The sequence below is a fragment of the Doryrhamphus excisus genome, linkage group LG8, assembly GCF_037039965.1.
Source record: "Doryrhamphus excisus strain RoL-2023G ecotype Guam linkage group LG8, RoL_Dexc_Guam_v1.1, whole genome shotgun sequence".
Classification (NCBI taxonomy): Eukaryota; Metazoa; Chordata; class Actinopteri; order Syngnathiformes; family Syngnathidae; genus Doryrhamphus; species Doryrhamphus excisus.
Window position 1 is genome coordinate 10,687,098 of NC_136364.1, and position 21,782 is coordinate 10,708,879.

A 21,782-nucleotide genomic window follows, 5' to 3' on the forward strand; every position below is an offset into this window, starting at 1 on the left:
ATGGTGAATGAGATGTGTTTTTTACAGAACAAAATGACCGATTTTTGGTGGAAAAAAAAATATAGCAATAATAATCTGCAAATTTGAGGGATTGTGAATGCTACTTTGCCTGGCCAACATTGTTAACTAACTTTTCTACTAATTAACTATGCTGATGGATACTTACAATGATAGGCTTAAGAAAAATAGTTCCTGCCAAGATAATATCATTAATCTTTAATCTCTAAAGTTTGTACCATTCAATTTTTGATTTTCTTTGAACTTTGGCAGTCTTGAATTACCTACCTATATTGTAATATGACAATCAATAGTGGTAATGGAAACCTGGGTATGAGCGGTATCGATATTTTGCTATAAATCAGTCTATTACCAGTTAACACGTGAACAGAACTTTTTTTTCCTTCAAAGCTGAGAGCTCATGCATCTTGTTATCAGGTCTGGCTGTCACCCTGCCAGGCTCAGGTTGGGTCCAGACACGTAGTCTGGACAGTGTCTGGGGTCAAGGCCCTCCTGCAGAGCCCTCCTCATAGGTCACATCCTGTCCGAAAGGGCTGGAGAGAGGGAGGGGACGGTGGGCTCCTCTTACCGTGAGAGGAGGGAGGCTGAATGTCAAAGGTCGGGGCGGCATTCTCAGGTTTCAAAGCATGCTCGGGGGCCGAGGTCGCGGGGGTTACTGTGGGTAGTTTAGCTCTAGTTAGGGCCACTGTGTCATTGCACATCACGGTAATGGCTTCCGCAATTAAACACTAAAAATGGAAGCAGTTATATCCTCTTGTTAAAGTGGAAAGGGGAAGGGGGGTAGTGATGATGTCCATTCACATGATTGACCCCCTCTTTATGGCCTCCTTACCTGCTGTGTGGTGCAGCACATCGAGGGATTTGAGAAGGTGTTTTCTTACTCAGCAATCAACAATTGAGGACAGCTCAGCTTTTTCAGCCTGAGTGGACAAACACAACCTCAGTGTGAGATCACTGTTTGGAATAAAAGCGCTCTGGCTCCACTGGATTGAGGAGTGTGAGTTGGAGTGTGTGTGTGGAAGTGCAACTGACTGTGGAAGATGGATGGTGGAGCGGAAAAGGCCCTTGTACTTTACAGAGTCAACACCACAGGAGATGTAGAAGCGGGCTACAAGTGCCAAAATCCTTTTTTTTTTGGACTATTTACTTTTAAGTGACCCATATCTGACTTGTTACTGCATTATCTGAACACCAAAAACAAGCAGTACATGCCTTAAACTCTGCTAAACAACCATACAGGGGTAAATTTAAGGCCAGCTGCAAACTGCAAGGAAATTAAAGACAACTCACAACACCTGCATGCAACAATCGACGATAACAACAATAGATAGCAAATTCACAATAGTAATAGTAACACTTTTAATATAAAGATTATCACCAATAAGTGACTGCAATTTCTGTACACCAGTTACTGATTGTGTATTTCACTCAAAATTTTATTTCTATTTTTTTAGTAATGATTTCTTCCTATTTTACCACTTTGATTACTTTTTAATCCTATTTCTCTCCTTAATTTTCACATTTTTATTTCTTACTTTCCCTTAACCCCACACAAGGTTTATAGTGTTCTTATTTTAATTAATTTGAATTTATTTTTGTATTTCCTTTGTGCTTCTTGGTGGCTGCATGGCAGGCGAGTGGTTAGCGTGCAGGCCTCACAGCGAGGAAACCAGAGTTTGATTCCACCCTCGGCCATCTAAGGTGGAGTTTGCATGTTCTCCCCGTGCATGCGTGGGTTTTCTCCGGGTACTCCGGTTTCCTCCCACATTCCAAAAACATGCTAGGTTAATTGGCGACTCCAAATATTCCATATGTATGAATGTGAGTGTGAATGGTTGTTTGTCTATATGTGCCCTGTGATTGGCTGGCGACTAGACCAGGGTGTACCCCGCCTCTCGCCCAAAGCAGGAGTGGATAAGCGGAGCACAGAAATTAATTATTTTTCATCCATCCATCCATTTTCTACAACGCTAATCCTCATTAGGGTCGCGGGGGTACTGGATCATATCACAGCTGTCTTCAGGCGAGAGGCGGGGTACACCCTGGACTGGTCGCCGGCCAACTTTTGATTTAATGTTAATTTATTATTTATTGTTGTTCATTTATTTTGCAAAAAATATTTATTAAATGTAACAATTATAGCATAATAATCGTTTTTTGGATGAATAACGTTTTAACCGGATTTCAGAATTAAAGAGGTTGACGAAATCTTATAAATTAAGATGGAATTGAGCAACATACTTGGGATGTCCTCATTTTTTCACATGACTAAACTACTTCTACTCCTGAATCGCTGCACACAAAAGGGCAAAGCATCCACCCGTACTGTACTGCCTGTGCTATTTTTTTCTTGGGATATACACCAAATGGTAGCGCCATTTTTAAAAACACAAGTTTAAAAATGGCGTGTTTGTTTAATGAGCTCTGGAAAACACCCACTGTAACCTAAAGGAAGTTCGTAGAACTAACACAAATTTGGTACACACCTTTGGAGGACTGTCAAGCATGTGTGTGTAAAATCTGAGCAAGATTGGTTGAAAAACATGGCCGCCATCAATCAAAACATCTTTACTTAGCACTGTCTATTAAATAGTCATTGAGTGTTTGTCTAATTATAAAAAAATGAGGACATACGTATCTTTAAACACAGCTTATAGGGGGCGCCACAACTGCCATTTACCTGACCAAAATAAAATCACCCCACGGGTGTTTCACTGTACGACAGTTAGAAAGAGGTCATTCTTTTGAAGAATAAGTCATTGTGCGGTGGGTTCCAACTGAGAAAATGAATGCAGATATTCAGACGGGGGAGAAAGGGCATCTCTGTGAAAAAGAAAGCGTTGGCGTGGGTGTGGACGAAACAAAAGAGACTGCTGCTAGGAGCCAAGAGCGACACAAAAGTTACAAGCCCGTAACAAAATGTTCTGAGGAGTTCTGAAAGCTTCAAGTTGGATCATGTTGATGTGTGTGTGTTTTTGTATGACCAGATCAGAGAAGCGCAACACTTCTGCAGGTGTTATCTGACTTACTTACTGATAAAGTGCACAGCGTGGCGTGAGGCGAAGCGAGGCGACGGCTGTCCAGCCGGGCCCTACAGAAGGGAGAGCGGGTCACGCTTACATAACCGCCTCCACAAACTGCCAACAGCTGGCGGGGTCCGAGCTAAAGCCTCTCTGGGTGCTGATCCAGATGTCATGTGTCTGTCGGTAAGCACTTGAGAAGGACCGAGAGACCCCGGACACGACCGGTTCTGTTTCCCATCATAATGAATCTGCTCAGCAACGAACATGTGTTTTGATCCGGGGCCAAGAACACAGAGAAAGAAAAGAGAAAAAAGCCACACTGACTCACACTGATCCACTTAGGCATTTCAAACACTTTGAATTAAACAAGTGATGATGGAATGGAACACTTTGGAGACGGTGACCGCTCGTTAACATTTATCAGCATGAGGTAAAGTGCGTGTCTTGAATGCGTCATGGTGAGATAAAGGGTTAAAGATGTGAAAAACTGCACGATCAAAAAAGGCAATTTTGTCGCAATTCAAACATGATTAATAAATACACCGCGTCCCTGAAAATGTTGTGTGTCGCTTTTTAATCAGTGTCAATCAGTTCATAGACCAGTGACTTTTCACCTTCATCAATAGTCATTTGGATTATAGCGTTATATGAAAGGCTTAGGGAATTTTCCGTCCATAATCCTATTAAAATGTCACACAGCAGTGATGGAATATTACCAAAAGAAAAAAAAGCGAAAAAAAATCATACAAAAAACTTTTGAAGCATAACAATGGCTAAATGATCTGAAATACAAATATAAGGCATTAGAAAACACGCATTCATGCAACTTTATGTATTCTACACCGGTCACTAGGTGTAATGTTACCGTAATGCTGTGCCTCTCAAATAGCGGGGCGGCCTGCCAACATGTATGAACTGGTTCTACTCAGCATGCAATTTGACTCTTGAATATGCTTGTATGCTTCACTGCTCTACATTTGGTTTCATTTTGATTTTGACTCTTATTTATATGTTAAATGTCTTATTTTCTATTATTATGTCTACTATATTGTGTAATAGGTGTGTTAAAGTCACTATATGGGTGTTATATAATGTGTAGAGGGCTCTAATAATGTTTAAAAATTGTATTTAGTAGGTTGTCAATAGTTTTCTGTGCTCTAATTTTTCTAAAAAAGGAATCTTACTTTGCAGAAATTCAGTTATCACATTTGGGTTTTGGTTAACCACAACAAACGTACAAAAACTGAGCCAATTTTCAACCAAGGAAATAATGTAGATCCAATTAATCCGGTCCAAACATCTCGAAAACAAACAAAAAAATACATTTTATAGAGAATAATTCTAGTTTTACAAACTTAAAACAATGAGAAATAATTATAAATGAGGAATGGATGAAAGTTAATGTTGATGCGAACTTCCTGTACATCCTGGCGGAGTTGAAATCAATAGTGTTTCTAACCTTCGTGAAAGTGTGGGCACTCACATTTTTTCCATATCAAAATAAAAAATGCACATAAAGCAAATCAGCATAGGTGTTTTTTGTTTGAGCACTTGATTTTGTGCAATATTGTACAATAACCGATGCTAGAACTGAACCATGCGACAACTGGGGTGTATGAAAACTGAGGTTTGACTGTACATTGTAACTGCACTTGTCCAACGTAACAGAGGCCATAAATCACATACAACCATGTAACGTTAAGTGAGTGAGACAGAGGGACACAAACGTTAACAACACCAGCATCGCTATGTGACGCTGCAGTTCTAACATTACTCAAACATTTTAACAGCAACATCATGCCAGGATAACCTAGCTCACCGGACCGGTGACTGGTGGGTAGTCCGGGCTTTATTTTAAGATGTGTAGCGAAGCCTGCTTTCTGCAATGCGTGAAGTTCAAGCTTTTTTTCATGATGTTATGAAAAAAAGCATGGTGTAGATTGCAGTGGTCTACTTCTATTTTGGCCACAGTTCAGGTACACTACCGCTCAAAAGTTTGGGATCACTTGCAAATTTTTTTTGCTTTCCAAAGAAAAACAAATTTTCATGCATTTCACAAACATTTTTATCCATTTCACAAACAATTATAATTAATCAGATGATTTTCAAAGAAGGATGTACATTTTTGCATAGAGGCCTACTATCAACAACTGCCAGTCCTCTGCATCAATCTCCTGGTATGGCTGCTAATCCAAGTTCATCATTTTATAAGGCTAATAGATGATTAGAAAAGCCATCTAAAAATCTAAACTAAAACTAAAATTTCTTACCATGCTGTTAACTACTCCCTTCAGAGAGCAGCACAAACTGGGTCTAACAAGGACAGAAAAACGCTGCACAATTGTGTGTAGTTTAAGACAAAGATGCCTCACAGCTGCACTAAATAGTAGCCATCAAACACCAGTGTCAGTATCAACAGTGAAGCGACTTCAGGATGCTGGACTTCATAGCAGGACTGCCAAGAAAAAGCCATATCTCAGACTAGCCAAAGAAAATTCCAAGTGATCCCCAACTTTTGAGCGGTAGTGTATATTGTGGTTGGCCATGTTTGGATTACTTGGGCCTGTCAGTGGTGTTGTCACACAAGTCACGTGGCAACAGAATTAATCAGCTTTGCACCTTCTGACATTATCAACGACCTCTAAACCTCTGACTGCTTTCGGCGGCATCTGTTTACTCCCTGAATAAAAATCACGCGTTTGTTGATGATTGCTCTGACTTGACCTGTGGGTGAGTCCCCGGCATTATCTGAGTTGTCCAAACAGGGAAGGAGGATTTATTGAGGTGTGTGTGTGTATGCATATGGATACCACAGGACAAACAACGCATGCAGAGCTCTTTGTCGGCTTATCTGTCCCATATGAAAGATGAAAGCACAGCAGGCTGCCAGCAATCAAACAGAGCGAGGGAAAATGAACTGATAAAGGCGGACAAAGAAAATGAAAGCAGCACAAATAAGAGCACAGGGAAGGAATAAGTTAGATGTGTCCCCACTTCTCTTGGATATAAAAAGGCAATTCCTTTCACTGCTGACGACTAACAATTACAGAAAATCACCATTTATTTGCTTGACTACAATTTTTGTCATCTTGAAAAACATCCCCCCACGTAAAGACTATCGGCATCAGCGATACTGGCACTAGCAACATCAAAAATGGTAGTGCAGCCCACCTCTTGTCCAGTTAATTGTCTGTTCAGATGGGTTCATTCAATGTGGTTTGTTTTTTACAGTTCCGTTGACACTGCTGCTGAATAACATGCCCCACATACAATCTGGCGCTTAACACCGAAACTGAGTACTTTGCAAACAGCGGATACTTTCCTTATCAAGCAGCATGTGGTTAATGTCCAGCCAACGCTTCAACACAACCGGCAATATTCTGACATAAGTGGAGTTATGTATTAACTATAATCTCAACAGATAGAGTTTCTATTGTACGTCACAGTCAGGAGATAATGAGGTCGCTTCTATGGTCTAAAAGAGCCTAATTGTCCTTTCAGCCGTCTGCTCCATCACAGCAAAGCCGAGTGAAATTACGCAAGCTTCCGCTGACTTTAAAAGCAAGATCATAAACTTGTGAGGGGGCACCTTGCAAAGGTGCACTCGTGAATGGAGTGATAAAAAAAAAGATTCCATAAAGGCTCTGTTAAGTTAGCTGGCCGCGTGATGACAGTAAACACACCAAAATGATAACTATTAAATAGTTTCCCATTATTTTTAATCTAAGATAACATTGCTAATTAGCATTGAACAGTTAAGTCTCACTGGATGGTAGCTAGCAAACTGGCTACCTTGTCGTCGTCATTCAAAAGATTTCACTTTCAATATAAATTAAGCTAATGTTGCTAATTACTATGGAACAGCTAAAATTATAAGTATTAGGGCCACATTGAAAAATAATAATAATCTGAGATTCCGAGAATATAGTCGGAAATTTATGTAAATAAAGTCGGAAATTGATGAGAATAAGTTGTAAATTTACAAGGAAAAAAAGTCATAAATTTACAAGAATAAAGTCGTAAATTTACAAGAAAAAAGTCATTATATTCTGAGAAAAAAAGTCGTAGATTTAGGAGGAAAAAAGTTGTAAAAAGTGGTACATTTTCAAGAAAAAGTAGTAAATTTACAAAAAAAAAGTCGTAATATTATGACAAAAAAATTCATAAATTTAGGAGAATAAAGTCATAATATTACGTGTCATTGGGTCATACATGTCAGAGGGAATATAGAGCATCGCTCTTCAGGAACGAAGGAAACTTTCCCTTACTTTTATTTATAATGTAGCAGCAAAACAGAACAGTTGAGCTTAGATTAGCATGTCTAGCCCTTCTCACTTCCGCCAAAAGTTCCCCCTTTTCATAGCTGTCTCAGGCAAGGCCTGTAACATAAAGTTTTAAAAAATTCTCATAAATCTATGACTTTAATCTCATAGTATTACAACTTTTTTATTACATAAAATGATAAATTTTATGATTAAGATTCAGATGGCAACATGGCTCCATTTAGTATGAACATATCAGCTAACTTTTCATTTGGCTACATGAACTCATAAAGTCAAGAAATGCAAGGATGAGGAGACGCTAAAAAAAACCAAAACAAAAAAAAACACTGAGCTGTAAAAAAAAAAAAAAAGAGGCCCAGCTGACCTTGCGACACGACCGCTTGCTTCACCTCCCGTAATGAGACTGAACTGTAGGGGGGTTTTATCTAAGCTTATTAAAATAATAATCCTGCTAGTAACACACTTTACAGACATGCTAGCCTTGCTTTGCTTGGAGAAAATAGCCAAAATCACAACAGAATTGCACGACCTGACATGAGCAAAATGATCCCACAGACGGGCGACGGTGTTCAGCTTCGTGAAAAGCTGATTCACGTTGAAGATTCACACCGTTCAATCAGAAGCCCAGACATATCGCATCGCATTACAAGAGCTTGGGCAACACTTAATCCCAAAGACAATGTACAAAGTGGACTACGGTCTACATAGTTCATGTCGCTCTGTAATCCCACCCAGCGAGTCATTATGCTAGCAGTTATCTAAGGGGGGGCCCTGCAAGAAATCCTTCATCGACTCTCAAACGTCAAAACAGATTACGAAGCCATTCTTTCATTCCAAGGAGTCCAGGCACAGTCGTCCCTGAGACAATTCTCACTAGTTACGTAAAGTTTACATCAGACGGGGGCAAACAGCTCGCAGTCATAGCTAGCATAGACTTGATTTTAGCTATGTTTATGTTTGTGTTTTAGCTATGCAATTAACTTAGTTGTTTTTTTGTTTCTCATAATATTACAACAAAATCTGTTTTTAAATATTGCAGGTCTATGCAACTAAAATAACATTTTTAGTTTATTCTTGTAAAATTCTTCAATTCTCATTAGAATATTATTTATAATATTCCATGTAATTATAATATAATTTTTTTACTTCATTCTCATAAAGTAGCAACTTTTTTTCCAATAAATTATAGAATTTTTACATTTTCCAACAATTTTAACTTCCTTCATGTACGTTTTGTTCTTGTTTTTATGACTTTATTCCCATCACATTCTTTCAAGATACTTCATAATATTCTGTTTCACAAAAAACATGTGTTTGCTGTTTTGTTTCTTTCTCTTAGTATTATGACTTAGAAATATCTCTTTCTTTAATATTTCAATTTTAAATGCAGTTTTGTTTGGGCACTTGCGGCATAATGCCATACAGGTAAAGAAAAAACTAGAGCTATATTGTACTAAAACTGGGGCAAAATTTTAGCAAATCAACAAAAATTTAATCATACAACCAGAGTTGATGGAGTCTATAGCAGTGGAGGACAAAGCAAAGATGTTGGCAACATAAATCCAACTGGCAGAGGTGATGATAATTAGAAAATTTGGTGTACTTTCAACAATCAACCACAGATTTCATATTGAGCACTAACGACTGCCAAAGAACCGCACAAATCTGCCTTTACCCGATTAGCTTGTCATAAAAAAAAGCTTGAGAAGGCCACTCGAGGTTTTATGGGGGGCATTTATTCCCATTTCCACCATATTGTTTGAGATTAGTGGGAAGACATTTCTGCGTTGTCAGTCATTTATAGTGGCAATCAGACTTTCCAGCTTATTAAACCCATATTACGGTTTCAGAACAATGCCGCCAGAGACAACAATGCCTCATTGCAGGGTGATTGCTGGCAAGTGGAGCTATGACTGTGACTGTCCTGATTAGACAGACCACTTGGCAACACTTCTACGTGTAAAGCTATACCGTAGACAAAGTGCCAGGACAACACACACACACGGTATTAGCCGCATCCCCCCCATCATTAAGCAAAGACAGCCAGCTACACTAACTGCCTCTTGTTGTATATTTGGCTATGAATAGCAGGAAAATCCTTTTGGAAGCGATTTGAGCCCACATACTTCGCAGTCTTGGTGCCAGTGAGACCTCTGCCACTAAATCTTTGGATTCATATTAACTCTTTCACAACGTCGACTCAATTTCTAGACCTCAGACATTTCTTTTTAAATATGTATCTTAATAAATGACAACGCGCATATTTCAGACTATGAAAGAGGTTCTGAAAATGTTTTAAAAAATTGTGAAAATAGTGAATGTATTTTTAAAATTATTTCCAGTTTAATGATACATATATTTAAATCTAAATTTGGCAACATTGTGGGTTTCACTGCCAGACGGTCTAGTCGTATTACATCACTTCATTGTACAAGCATGCTGCATGTTGACAATATTAGTTAGAATCCTGTCTTAACATGTACAATTATGTCAAACATACTTCTCTATAAGTGGTTAGTGTGCAGGCCACACAGCAAGGAGACCCGAGTTTGAGTTATTGATGTAAGAGCATTGAATGCAACTCATCTGTCATCAGCACTCATCAAAGATGTGGGGGGTGGGGCAATGATCTGATTGGCTGAACAACACGGTTAAAAAGGCCATGAAATATACAAATTGATCAGACATTGGTCATTGAAAAAATCTTTCAAATTGTTCATTCATTCATTCATTCATTTTCTAGCACTTATCCTCACAAGAGTCACAGGGGTGCTGGAGCCTATCCCAGCTGTCTTCGGGCAAGAGGTGGGGTACACCCTGGACTGGTGGCCAGCCAATCACAGGGCACATATAGACAAACAACCATTCACACTCACATTCATACCTAAGGACAATTTGGAATCAACAATTAACCTAGCAAACTGGAGTACCTGGAAAAACCCCACGCATGCACAGGGAGAACATGCAAACTCCACAAAGGGATGGCCGAGTGTGGAATAGAACCCGGGTCTCCTCGCTGTGAGGCCTGCGTGCTAACCACTCAGCTCAAATTGTTCATAATTCTATAAAATAAATGGACATTATAGTAAATATTTTGTCATACATCAAGATTGTATGCTGCCGATTCCGATACCAATACTCATCACATGAATTAACTGTACATTTTTCCAATTTATTTATGATGAGCGCAAGGGCCGCCATTACACACTTCCGATAGCCCCTTGCAAATTGGTAATGTTCATTAAACTACAAGACACAAATAGTGTTGGGATGACAACAATAGAGACTTGGAAAAGTTAGTACATACCCAATAGACGTAACATCCACTTTCCTGTGCGAGACTAACGAGCCGTGGTAAAAATAAAAGTCACTTGGAGTCAGAAGACAAGAAGGTAGAAGAATAATCCGAGCTAGCAAGCTATTTAGCTACCTATAGCCGCTAACATATATCGTCCAGCTAGGCAAAGCGTGTAAAGAAAGATGCACGAGAAGTCGAACATCTTTCGAACACAATTCGTTTGACCAGGGAGTGATCAAACACACTGGTATCGATTGGCGTAGCCTGGTTTCTAGCTGTCAAATAAAAACCATTGCGCTTTTAAAGCGGAGAGTTGATTCTCACAGCAATACGCGGTACTGATGGAAAATTTGGCTCATTTTAGAGAATCAGTTCTTGTTAGCGCGACTCACTAAAACAACCACTCTTTCGCCTCCCAGGTTATTTGTTTTCTTGTGACTCTCATTTTAGAGAGTCGGTTCCTTTAACGCGACTCACTGAAACAACAACTTTTTCCGCTTCCAGGTTCCTCCTCCGGTTTGTTTGTTGTCTTGTGACTCTCATTTTAGAGAGTCGGTTCACTTAAAAAAAACAATTTTTTTGTTGTCTTACCAAATTATGTGTGTTGTGTAAAAGGAATTTGCAATGTAAAATGATATCAAATGTTTATTTAAATTGATTTATTTAAACGTAAATGAACAGCTCCAAAAATATAATCCTGTATAATGTTCTTTTCCCCCACCATCCCCCGCTCAGTGTGGAAACTGAAACGCCACCACGTACTTTTAACAGGAAGAAAATGATGGTGAATAGAAGCAAAGTCATAAGAAAATGACAGCTATTAGCTATATATCAACTTAATCAAAAATATCTACATTAAAAACAGAGACAGAAATAATAAATGTTTCACATTTTATTTAGCTCCATTCCAACCCCTCAAGTGTTATGTACCATTTCTGACTGAGTCACTCACTCACTCACACACACACAAACATACACATACAAACAAGCATGGTGACATTACAAACATCATATCGGACATTTTATACTATGTAACATACATAAAGACATGGCACATTCATGCATCTGCTTTGTCGTGTTTCATTTCATCAGCTGTAGGGAACAGAGAACAGAGCGTGAATGACGAGCTTCTGAAAAATAAGAAGCAAAACGTATCCAGTAGAGGGTCTTTGGTGATTGCATTGCAGAAGAGTGTCATGGAGGACAGATCATAGTCGGTTATCCAACTGGTTGTGTGTTGAAGCACAGAGCAAACACAAGGCCAGCCGTTTTGGCACCCTGTTTAAAATGGAAATGCTGAAGGTACATTGTATAGCCGGTACTCCAACACTGCTGGTCCAAAGGTCATTGCCTGCCACTGTGTTATATACTTATGTAAAGTGGCAACACCCAATGTGTTTGGTTATTAAAAGGGAACAAACTCAATTATAGTTGGGATCCAAATTTTACATTGAACATTTTTAGTCAAACAGAAATGTCACAGTGCAGTAAAATTTTCATCCAAAAAATGCTTTTCATCAAACAGTGACCATTTGATTCATTTGCTTTTTAAATATATTTTTATACCAAAAAACAAAACTATAAACGCATATTATTTGTTTGGATTAAACAATATATATAGTACAGTATATGGAGATACATGCTTTTATCAGAAAGCAACAACAACAAAGATTTATCGATCATTATATTTTTTAATTTTGCATTTTAAAGTTAGTGACTGAAAGGGCAAGACCGTGGGTACAAGTGGCCGAAATGGGTTTTCTCCGTAGGGTGGTTGGGCTCGCACTGTCATCCAGGAGAAACCGAGTCAAACCGCTGCTCCTTCGCATTGCGAGGAGCCAGAGGAGGTGGCTTGCCAGACGCCTCCCTGCATGGGGAGGTGTTCAGGGCATGTGGTGGCTTTTTAAAATATATTTTGATACGCAGCTTTGGAGAAACCTTCAATTTGAGCAAATTATTCAATAATTGTTTGTTCTTTTTGATAAATGTTTTCAAAACACAAAATATTGAAATGCATGCTTTTCATTGGACAGTAACAAATTAGATGCGAGTATTTCACTCATAGGCTTTTTAAAATATATATTCAATCTATTTTTTAGATCATTAGAAACTAATGAACAGCATGTATATCCACACGTTTGGAATACCAAAATTGAAATTGAACATGCAAATTTTCATTTTAAATTGTATGAAAAAAACCATACAATCTCCATTAATTTTTCATCTAAAAATCCAAAGCATTGCAACGTTTGAACACGATTATTCTATAATATTCTATTGAACGTGAATGTTTGGATTTTGAATTACAGTGTACACCACATATAGATATATACTTTCCAAGGAGGGACTACAATCTGAGTTCATGTCACTTGACTCCATCTCCAGTTCCAGTTCACATTTGAGAATGCAGTCCATGTATGACATTAAGGAGCTGCATAGTTTTTGGTTGAATGCTGGTCAAAGTCATGTTGATGATTGAGGAGCACACAAACATCATGTTGTTGTTGTTGTTGTTGTTGTTGCTCCACTCTTCCGCAGTCAAGCCACTGCCGTCACGCAGGAAGTTCTACTGGACACACACATACTTCTTCCACCACGACTTGGACAGCATCTTCATCTTATCGGCCGTACTCCGCACTTTCTCCCGCCGCACTCTCCTTTCAGAATTCTTCAACCCCACGGCGATGGCGGCATCAAACACCTCCTTCAGGTTCTTCTGTGTCAGGGCCGAACACTCTACGTACGTCACTGCACCGATTTTGTCAGCCAGCGCCCTGGCGTCCTCCTCGGCCACAGGCCTCTCCTTCCGCCTGGCCAGCTCGATGAGGACCTTGACGTCCTGCCGTAGGTCGCACTGCGTGCCCACCAGGAGGATTGGCGTGAGGGGGCAGCGCCGGCGAATTTCCGGGACCCACTTCTCCCAGACGTTTTGGAAGGATGCCGGGCTGACAACGCTGAAGCAGAGCAGCAATGCGTCCGTGCGACTGTAGCAGAAGTGGCGCAGTTTGTCAAACTCGTCCTGATGGAGACACAGATGCTTATTCACTTCAAGAAAGGTAAACAGCAATACTTTCTATTATTATATCACCATATTCTGTACTTTTATTCCACTTTATAGCCAGCATAAGACCTATTTGTCAAGTAATAGGGCTCACTGGGAGCCCCTGGATACTTGCATGAGTGCCTAAACCTGCCCATGCATCAATCAATCAATGCAATTGCTCCTCCCATCAGTTATTAATGATAACCGCCACCTTGCAAAATAGAACTACATCAAAAAGCTTGTAAAATACACAATCATCCAAGCCCAAGCTCACTTATGTACGAGCACACATAGACTTATCATTAAAATGACTGCAATTGCTCCTCCTGCCAGGTATTACTTATAACCACCACCTAGCATAATACAAATACATTAACAAATACAAATACGAAAACACATAAAATCCATGCTTGCTTATGTACAAATTATTCAAATTCAAATTGCGATTGCTCCTCCCATCAGCTATTAATTATAACCGCCACTGTACATAATACAATACAATAGAAATACATGTACCTCCTTAAAGCCCACACTGGCTTTTTGACAATCACACATAGACATAGACCAGGTATTAATTATAACCACCACCTAGCATAATACAAATACCTCCCACCAGTTATGAATTATAATCACCACTGAAAGAGAAATATATTTTTAAAAAATTGAAAAAATGCACACGCAAAACCCACACTCGCTTTTTTATGAGCACACATAGATGTATCATTAAAATTACTGCATTTGCTTCTCCCACCAGTTATCCATAACACCCTCATGATGTTACATAATAAAATAGATAATAAATAGCAAACATTGGGGGGGGGGGGTGCAAATGACAAAAAGACCCCCAGTTCACTCAACCAACCTACCAACGAGGACATGCGCAAACATGTGTCACATGGTGATCACTCCTCCCACCAGTTACTGGCAACCTCCACCTTGCATAACAGGAATAAACTAGAAACCTTCCCCAAAGTCAAAAAGCCTACTGTACGCTCATTCATCTGTGAGCACATGCATGCAGGCAACGTAGACATGTCATCATTACTGAAATTTCTCTTCCGGTTCTCTTCCGGTTCTCAATGATAACCTCCACCGAACACAAAACAAGTTCAAAAAGCCAACGGCATGCAATGGACGCTTGTAACATCCTTAATGCCATCTCTTTTCCCACAACCATAAAGACTGGAAATAATTCACAAAGCCACACTCGTAAATTGTCATATTAATGCCATCGCTCCTCCCACCAGGTATTAATGGTAACGTCCACCTTGCGTTATAGAAATGAGAAATAATGCACACAATGAGCACCGAGGAGTCTCCCATACCCTTCAACTTGACACAAACCACTCCTCCTCGCCCTAATCCCTCTTTTCCTCCACAGTCCTTTCAGTCTTAACCTGCGTCTTGGATGGGAGCGCATCTGCAGCGTGCACACACACACACACACACATGCATACAAACACACCACACACTCCGACTTGGATAAACACAGCCAGCATTTGTCGACTTTAATCTACTCCTATTCGCCCATACATGTCAACGTGTGTGTTGCAGCTTGTGTAGCGAGCTTTGGGGCGTATTAGTGCTTCAGTACACAACTGGCGATGCCTCATAGGCTTTTGAATATCGAATGTGCTGCTCCCACGGCAGGGTTCGTTGGAGTTGGATTATGAAACAAGCCTGCATGTCCCAGTGAGCATAAAAAAAAACACAGTTTCACAAGCATGATTGCTAGACCGGAGTATGGAAACATTACACAGAGAGTTTTTCCATATTGGTGGAACAACATTTGTGAAGACTGAGGTAGAATTGTGACATCAAAGTGCTGCAAACTATCAATACAGCTTTGCAGATTTGCACCAATAATGGCTTAGTACATCCTCATGTCAAATAATTGTTTATAGTGCAGCACAAAAGGAGTTATATTTGTTGGATGGATTTCTTTAACGGGAAAAGACATCATGTATAACGGAAAAACTTTACATTTTTGGATTCCACTAGGGAAAACGTATTTTACACTATTTTACACAAGTCGCATCAACCACACATTTTGGGGGGAATTTATAACTAACAATAACATGGCTAAAGAGTTAGCATGAACATATCGTGAACAGGTGGTATATGAACTAATTCCCTACCAAAGATGTATACGTATTTTTCAACCCGACCACTGGCTATTAATACGTTTTTTTTTTTGTTTTTTTTTCCCCCACAAGAGGCAAATGGAGGTGATGATGCAACTCCACAATAGAAGACAGCATGTTTGGTGCCGTTTTAAGACAAAAACAACAGCCCCAAGTTGGCAGAAATGCATTTTGTAAGAGCACTGCCTGCATGCATCTCGGCCTTGGAAAAGAGCGCTATGCGGCAACCACGGAAAAAAAAAATTATGTTGTTTGGACATTTTGACTAATTATGTACACTACTGTTCCAAAGTTTGGGATGACTTGGAAATGTTTTTTCCAGTCTGAGATATGGCTTTTTCTTGGCAGTCCTGCTATGAAGTCCAGCATCCTGAAGTCGCCGCTTCACTGTTGATACTGACACTGGTGTTTGATGGCTACTATTTAGTGCAGCTGTGAGGCATCTTTGTCTTAAACTACATACTCTCTTGTACAGTTGTGCAGCGTTTTTCTGTCCTTGTTAGACACAGTTTGTGCTGCTCTCTGAAGGGAGTAGTTAACAGCATGGTAAGAGATTTTAGTTTCAGTTTAGATTTTTAGATGGCTTTTCTAATCATCTATTAGCCTTATAAAATGATGAACTTGGATTAGCAGCCATACCAGGAGATTGATGCAGAGGACTGACAGTTGTTGATAGTAGGCCTCTATGCAAAAATGTACATCCTCCTTTGAAAATCATCTGATTCATTTTAATTGTTTGTGAAATGGATAAAAATGTTTGTGAAATGGAACATTTGCAAGTGATCCCAAACTTTTGAGTGGTAGCGTATATATGGAGAAGTTTGTGTATCTTTTCACACATATTTTGCTGATACTTAGCTACGTTCTACTGCTGACTTTAAAGAACGGAAAAAAGTAGAAACAAACTTAATTTTACTGATGAAGGATGAGATGTTTATACAGACAATATATAAACAATGTTTATATAGCCAACAACAAAATATTCATAAAAAAATATCCGGTACCATGAGGCATGGCATTTGAAAAATGGCTAGGATTAACGCAACATATTAGCAGTTACCCAGATAACTGCAGCCCAAACAACATGTCTTAGTCTTCCATCTTTCTTAGTTGTCTTTATAAAGTTGGTGTTTACATAGCAGATGCTGGCACAGAAAGCAGTGTGGAAAAGAAAAAACAAAACACATATAACGTCGCTTCGGCGTATAAGTCACAGGACCAGCCAAACCATGGAAAAAAGTGTGACTTATAATCCGGAAAACTCGGCCCCCGACACACATTCAACAAATCCTGTCCAAACCTGGCCAGGGTATAGCGTCAAGTATATTTTATACACTTTTATGATGATTTTATCATGCTTTTTAGGATAAATAATAGCTTATTTTTGTTCTCTCTGTGTGTTTTTAATTAGGGATTGATTTTGATTCTTGTGTGAACGCTGACAAGCATTCATGAAACGTCATTAGTTCATTAAGGACGGTGTGTGTGTGTGTGTGTGTGTATTCCCGGTAATTGGGCGGTGGTGGCGGTGTGTCGTTAACTCACCTGGCCTGCGGTGTCACACAACTGTAGTCGAACGGGGCTTCCGTCCACTTGAACCACGGCTGAGGGAGTAAAAAAAAAACAACAATAAAGAGATAAATACATACTAGAATATTCTAAGGCTGTTTAAAGAACAAGTCTGGCCCACCCAGCTTGCTAGTTCATCGGTTATGTCAGCGGCTGGGATGACTTTGTTCTCCTTTGCCGTGTTTTGACAGAGGCCATTTCAAGGTTGTGTAGTAAAGGTGGGGGTGGAGGGTAGATGGGGGGGGGGGGGGGGGTTAAAAACAAAAGCAGGTTTATTCACCGACTCTTCCACTGGGCCTCATTTTCACGTTGGAAAAAGTGGATGAGTCACCAGGGTTGCACGATGGGGTCGTTTGTTCTTCTTAAGACGGGAGGGAAGTACCATGCAAAGACCAACATGGAAACATTTAGCATGTGTCCATGGGGGAGGGGCGGCTGATCAAAGACCAACACTGATTGCTAACTCGGTTTTGGAGTTGATCTATCTGGTTTAGGTTCGGGATTCCGCCTGTTGTGTTGAAGTGATTATTGATTAGTTGCATCGTGCAGTACTTGCTGCAAGAAGCAGAGGCGCTGTTGGCTCCTTCATTTAACCAGTTCATTTAACCAGTTCATTTAACCAGTTAACCAGTTCATTTAACCAGTTTGACGCACCATGTTAGCTGCAGCTGGCATGCAAGCGAAAAGAAGACCAATTCTTTGACTCGTTGGCTTATTTCAAATGATTGTGGTTTATTTTTATTCTGCAGGGCGATCGTTTAATATCTGGTAGGTGGAGCAATCGATATTGTGCGTGCATGTTGTTTGGATTATTTTGAGTCTTTCAAATGTTTTTTTTTTTTAATATGGAAGTTCCCAGTTAGCAAACTCATTCATTCATTTTATACCGGTTATCCTCACGAGGGTTGCGGGGGTGCTGGAGCCTATCCCGGCCGTTTTTGGGGGAGAGGCGGGGTACACCTTGGACTGGTCGCCAATTATCAAACTATTTGTGTCAAAGTGAAAGCCAAATTTGAAATGTATTTTCCACAAAACCCGTTTTAGTGGGAAACTGATATTTTCCTGAAACTTCCCTATGTTCTACTGCTGATTACTAAAGAACGGGAAAAAGTAGAAACAATGTTTTTTTTGGTGTGTTTTTTTTTTATGAAAGACTGGAATCTAATGTTTGGTTTGGTATGTTCCGTGTTTACATAGCCGTAGAACACAATAATCTATGTGCCTTGAAAAATCAGTCAAAATCATCTAAAAGGACCGGTACTGAAGGGGTTGTCTTTTGAAATATGGCCAAGGCAAACAGAAATGTCCCTCAGGCTTTGACTTTGTGGACTATTATGAGTCTTTCTAGTTATTTCTCTGATGATGTAAGGTAGCAGTTATGTCAGTAATAACAGGAGGGGGGGGGGTGATTTATGAGTGAGGGAGTGCACCATGAGCTTGGATTTTGTGGATAATTTCTGTTTATTTCTATTAATTATCTTAACTAACTGGTGGAAGGATGACATGAGCGTTCATGCTGAGCCCAGGCCAACCTCTTCCAAGCGTGTTGGGGGTCATAAAAGTGCATGAGGCAAACCACGGCACGACACAGATGAAATAGAAATGATAGCGCTGCCTTAAAGTAAGCCAATGCTTCCATTGTGTCATCATGTCCTAATCCTTTGACATATGATACTCCCTTCAATAAAGCGCTCCTCCTTATCATCTGCAGCTCACTTTTCAACACCCCCTTGCCTTTCTGCCACCTGTGGTGTTGCATAACTCTTCATAACTTCTAAAAAAATGGAATACTCCCATTGATGGTGGGTTATGGTGAAAAATGACATCACCACCAAGCGCACAATCACTCTCTGTCGGAAAGGACGTCCGAGGAAGACAATGCATCATTGTGAGCCGCCGTGACAGATGCGTTCACTCGGCTGCAGTGTGCAAGTCACACAGCGTTCCCACACTTCAGTGTCCTTTATGAGATTTCTAGGTTTTAAAGAGCGTACACACACATATTTATGGACAAGTCGGTTTTGTGTACAAATGTGAAAACCAGCATCATACGGCAAAATTCAAGTTTTGGAGGGAATATATGGAACTAAAGTCACACAAAATATGTTGTTGAAGGATTCAATGGGTTTTCTTTTACTTTTTGTGGACTCTTATTCCTAAAGAGAAGAATATACACAGAAAGTTAAAGTTACATTAAGTTGCATCTTCTATTAATCTGAAGGTTGTTGCTTCAATGAATGGAGTCATCGCTTAGACCACAGATCGACCACATTAATATGTGTATATAATATAATGTAATGTAATATAATATAATATAGCGGCTGCACGTTGGACTAGTGGTTTGCGCACAGGCCACACAGCTCAGAGTCCCGAGTTCAATCCCACCCTCAGCCATCTCTGTGAGGAGTTTGCATGTTCTTCCTGTGCATGCGTGGGTTTTCGCCACATACTCCGGTTTCCTCCCACATTCCAAAAACATGCTAGGTTTATTCCAAATTGTCCATAGGTATGAATGTGAGTGTGAATGGTTGTTTGTCTATATGTGCCCTGTGATTGGCTGGCCACCAGTCCAGGGTGTACCCCGACTCTCACCCGAAGACAGCTGGGATAGGCTCGGAACCCTAGTGCGGACAAGTGTCACAGATAATGTATAAATGTTTTCCAAAGTCCAAGTGTGAATATTGACTGAAACACAAAGATAATAGATCGGCTTTTGTGAATGATGAAGAAAATTAAAAAATATTCACATTTGAGAGTCTGAAATCAGAGGATGTTTACCAACATCCATTACCAACATGGCGGTCAATTCATTGGGTAATTAATTGTTGCAGCTCTCTGTGTTTACACTTCTTTTTATGCCCCCCAAACTTGAACAAGTAACACCAAAGGACACCCTGGACATGACAAGGAGTTGGACATCAGTAATCATAATCGGTAATCAGTCCATCATTGTCATAGTACAAGCAAACACTGATCCCAGGGTGGAAACTGGACTGTTTCCAGAGTAGAAACATGGCAACCACATCAGGGAAAACATCACCACAGACCAGTGGTAGGATAAACAAACACACCTTATTACTGATATTATTATTATTCCAGCACATGGAACAAATTTGGGCGGGTGCTCTGAAGGTGTCAGACAGGTAGAAACACATTCATTAACCTCATTGAGATGGCGGAACATTCTTTGAGGAGCGTTATTGCACCATAATAAGTAATAAAAGCGTATCTTTATGGAAGGGTGTAACAAAGAAAAAATAAAATAATGTTGGGGAAATTTTTCAATGTAGGTTCTACTAATAGAATACAGCCAGGGTCATTAAAAAACGACCTGAGGTCCGAAATGATTTAGCATACAGCAGTTTAGCATAACTATGCTAGCGTACAATCAGAAATTATTCCATAAAATGTTAACTTTATAGAAATATTGCATTCATTGAATGTATTTGGCTCACCAGAAAAGTCGTCAAAAGCAGTGGGGACGTATTTAGTGGGGTAGCCATTGGTGGTGTAGCTGACCACCAGGCTCGTCTTGCCCACGGCTCCGTCTCCGAGCAGGACGCACTTCAGTAGCCGCTCTTGCCCCTGTACCGGCCGGGCTGGCTGGGCTTTGTGCGGTGGCACCGGTGGAGCCATGGTGGTGGTCCTTGGTGGGTATTCCATGGAGACTGGAAGCGGGGGGGGGGCATTCAATTCATCAGCCAGTTCTTCTCCTATACCGAGATGCCACCATGAGAGCTGTCTAAAGCGACTAAAACTTACTATTTCTATCCTTTTCACGCTGAATTGTGGCAGCTGCTGCTCATGACGACGTCCACCGGAGTTGCTTTACTATGAAGGGGCGTGGCCAGTGCATGTTTTTATACCCTGTTGACCCCGCCCACTTCTCCGTGGCGTGCAGTGGTGCAGGATGTCACGTTTTGGATCACTGTTATTAAATTGCAACAAGAGAGGGAATAAAATACTGCAGTACAGAACATTTTGTGATAAGCCACCATTGTTTATGACCTGTCATTGCATGTTAATATAAAACCGACATTTTTTTCTACACAGGCCTGTGCGTGCAAGAACGTCTCAAATGACAGTATTTGCAGATTATTGCACACTCTGGCCTATTTTAACAGCTCAGAATACATAGCACAACTTGATCGCATTGCTTATCGCATCAATGTTCCAAGTTTACAATAGCAAGTTTAAAATAAACTACGTTAGTTTTGTCGTTGATAAACTTGCTTTACAGGTTGAATACTGGACCTTTGCCGCCCTCTTGCGGCTGAAAGTGGTTAACTGATGCGTATAGAAGACTACAGGTGGCATGTTTTGCAAGCGCTACAATGTCACGACCAAAAGTATTTGTTACAGCAACTTTAAATAATTAAACTGAGATTATATTGAGATCTAACT

At 40.1% G+C, this 21,782-nt stretch overlaps 1 protein-coding gene and 1 long non-coding RNA gene across 2 annotated transcripts; both read right to left on the reverse strand.

The window, feature by feature from the left end:
- Positions 1-615: 615 nt before the first annotated feature.
- On the reverse strand, positions 616-10,809 carry LOC131134425 (uncharacterized). The gene is made up of 3 exons (XR_009131392.2): positions 10,632-10,809; positions 851-938; positions 616-673 (listed from the first exon to the last, which is right to left on the reverse strand). It is a non-coding gene; the product is annotated as an uncharacterized LOC131134425 (long non-coding RNA).
- Positions 10,810-11,501: 692 nt separating this feature from the next.
- rhoub (ras homolog family member Ub) lies at positions 11,502-21,195 on the reverse strand. The gene is made up of 3 exons (XM_058079686.2): positions 20,834-21,195; positions 17,355-17,413; positions 11,502-13,641 (listed from the first exon to the last, which is right to left on the reverse strand). The coding sequence occupies exons 1-3, from the start codon at positions 21,039-21,041 to the stop codon at positions 13,189-13,191; spliced, it is 720 nt and encodes a 239-aa protein (XP_057935669.2). The 5' UTR covers positions 21,042-21,195; the 3' UTR covers positions 11,502-13,188.
- Between the last annotated feature and the right edge of the window lie 587 nt (positions 21,196-21,782).

What these genes read in the sequence shown, in the direction of transcription:
- rhoub (XM_058079686.2), bottom strand. Translation starts at nt 21,041, where the DNA reads ATGGAATACCCACCAAGGACCACCACCATGGCTCCACCGGTGCCACCG. An exon ending in TGCTTTTGACGACTTTTCTG is followed by an intron (nt 17,414 to 20,833) that starts GTGAGCCAAATA and finishes TTACTCCCTCAG; the next exon opens with CCGTGGTTCAAGTGGACGGA. An exon ending in TGTGTGACACCGCAGGCCAG is followed by an intron (nt 13,642 to 17,354) that starts GTGAGTTAACGA and finishes TGTCTCCATCAG; the next exon opens with GACGAGTTTGACAAACTGCG.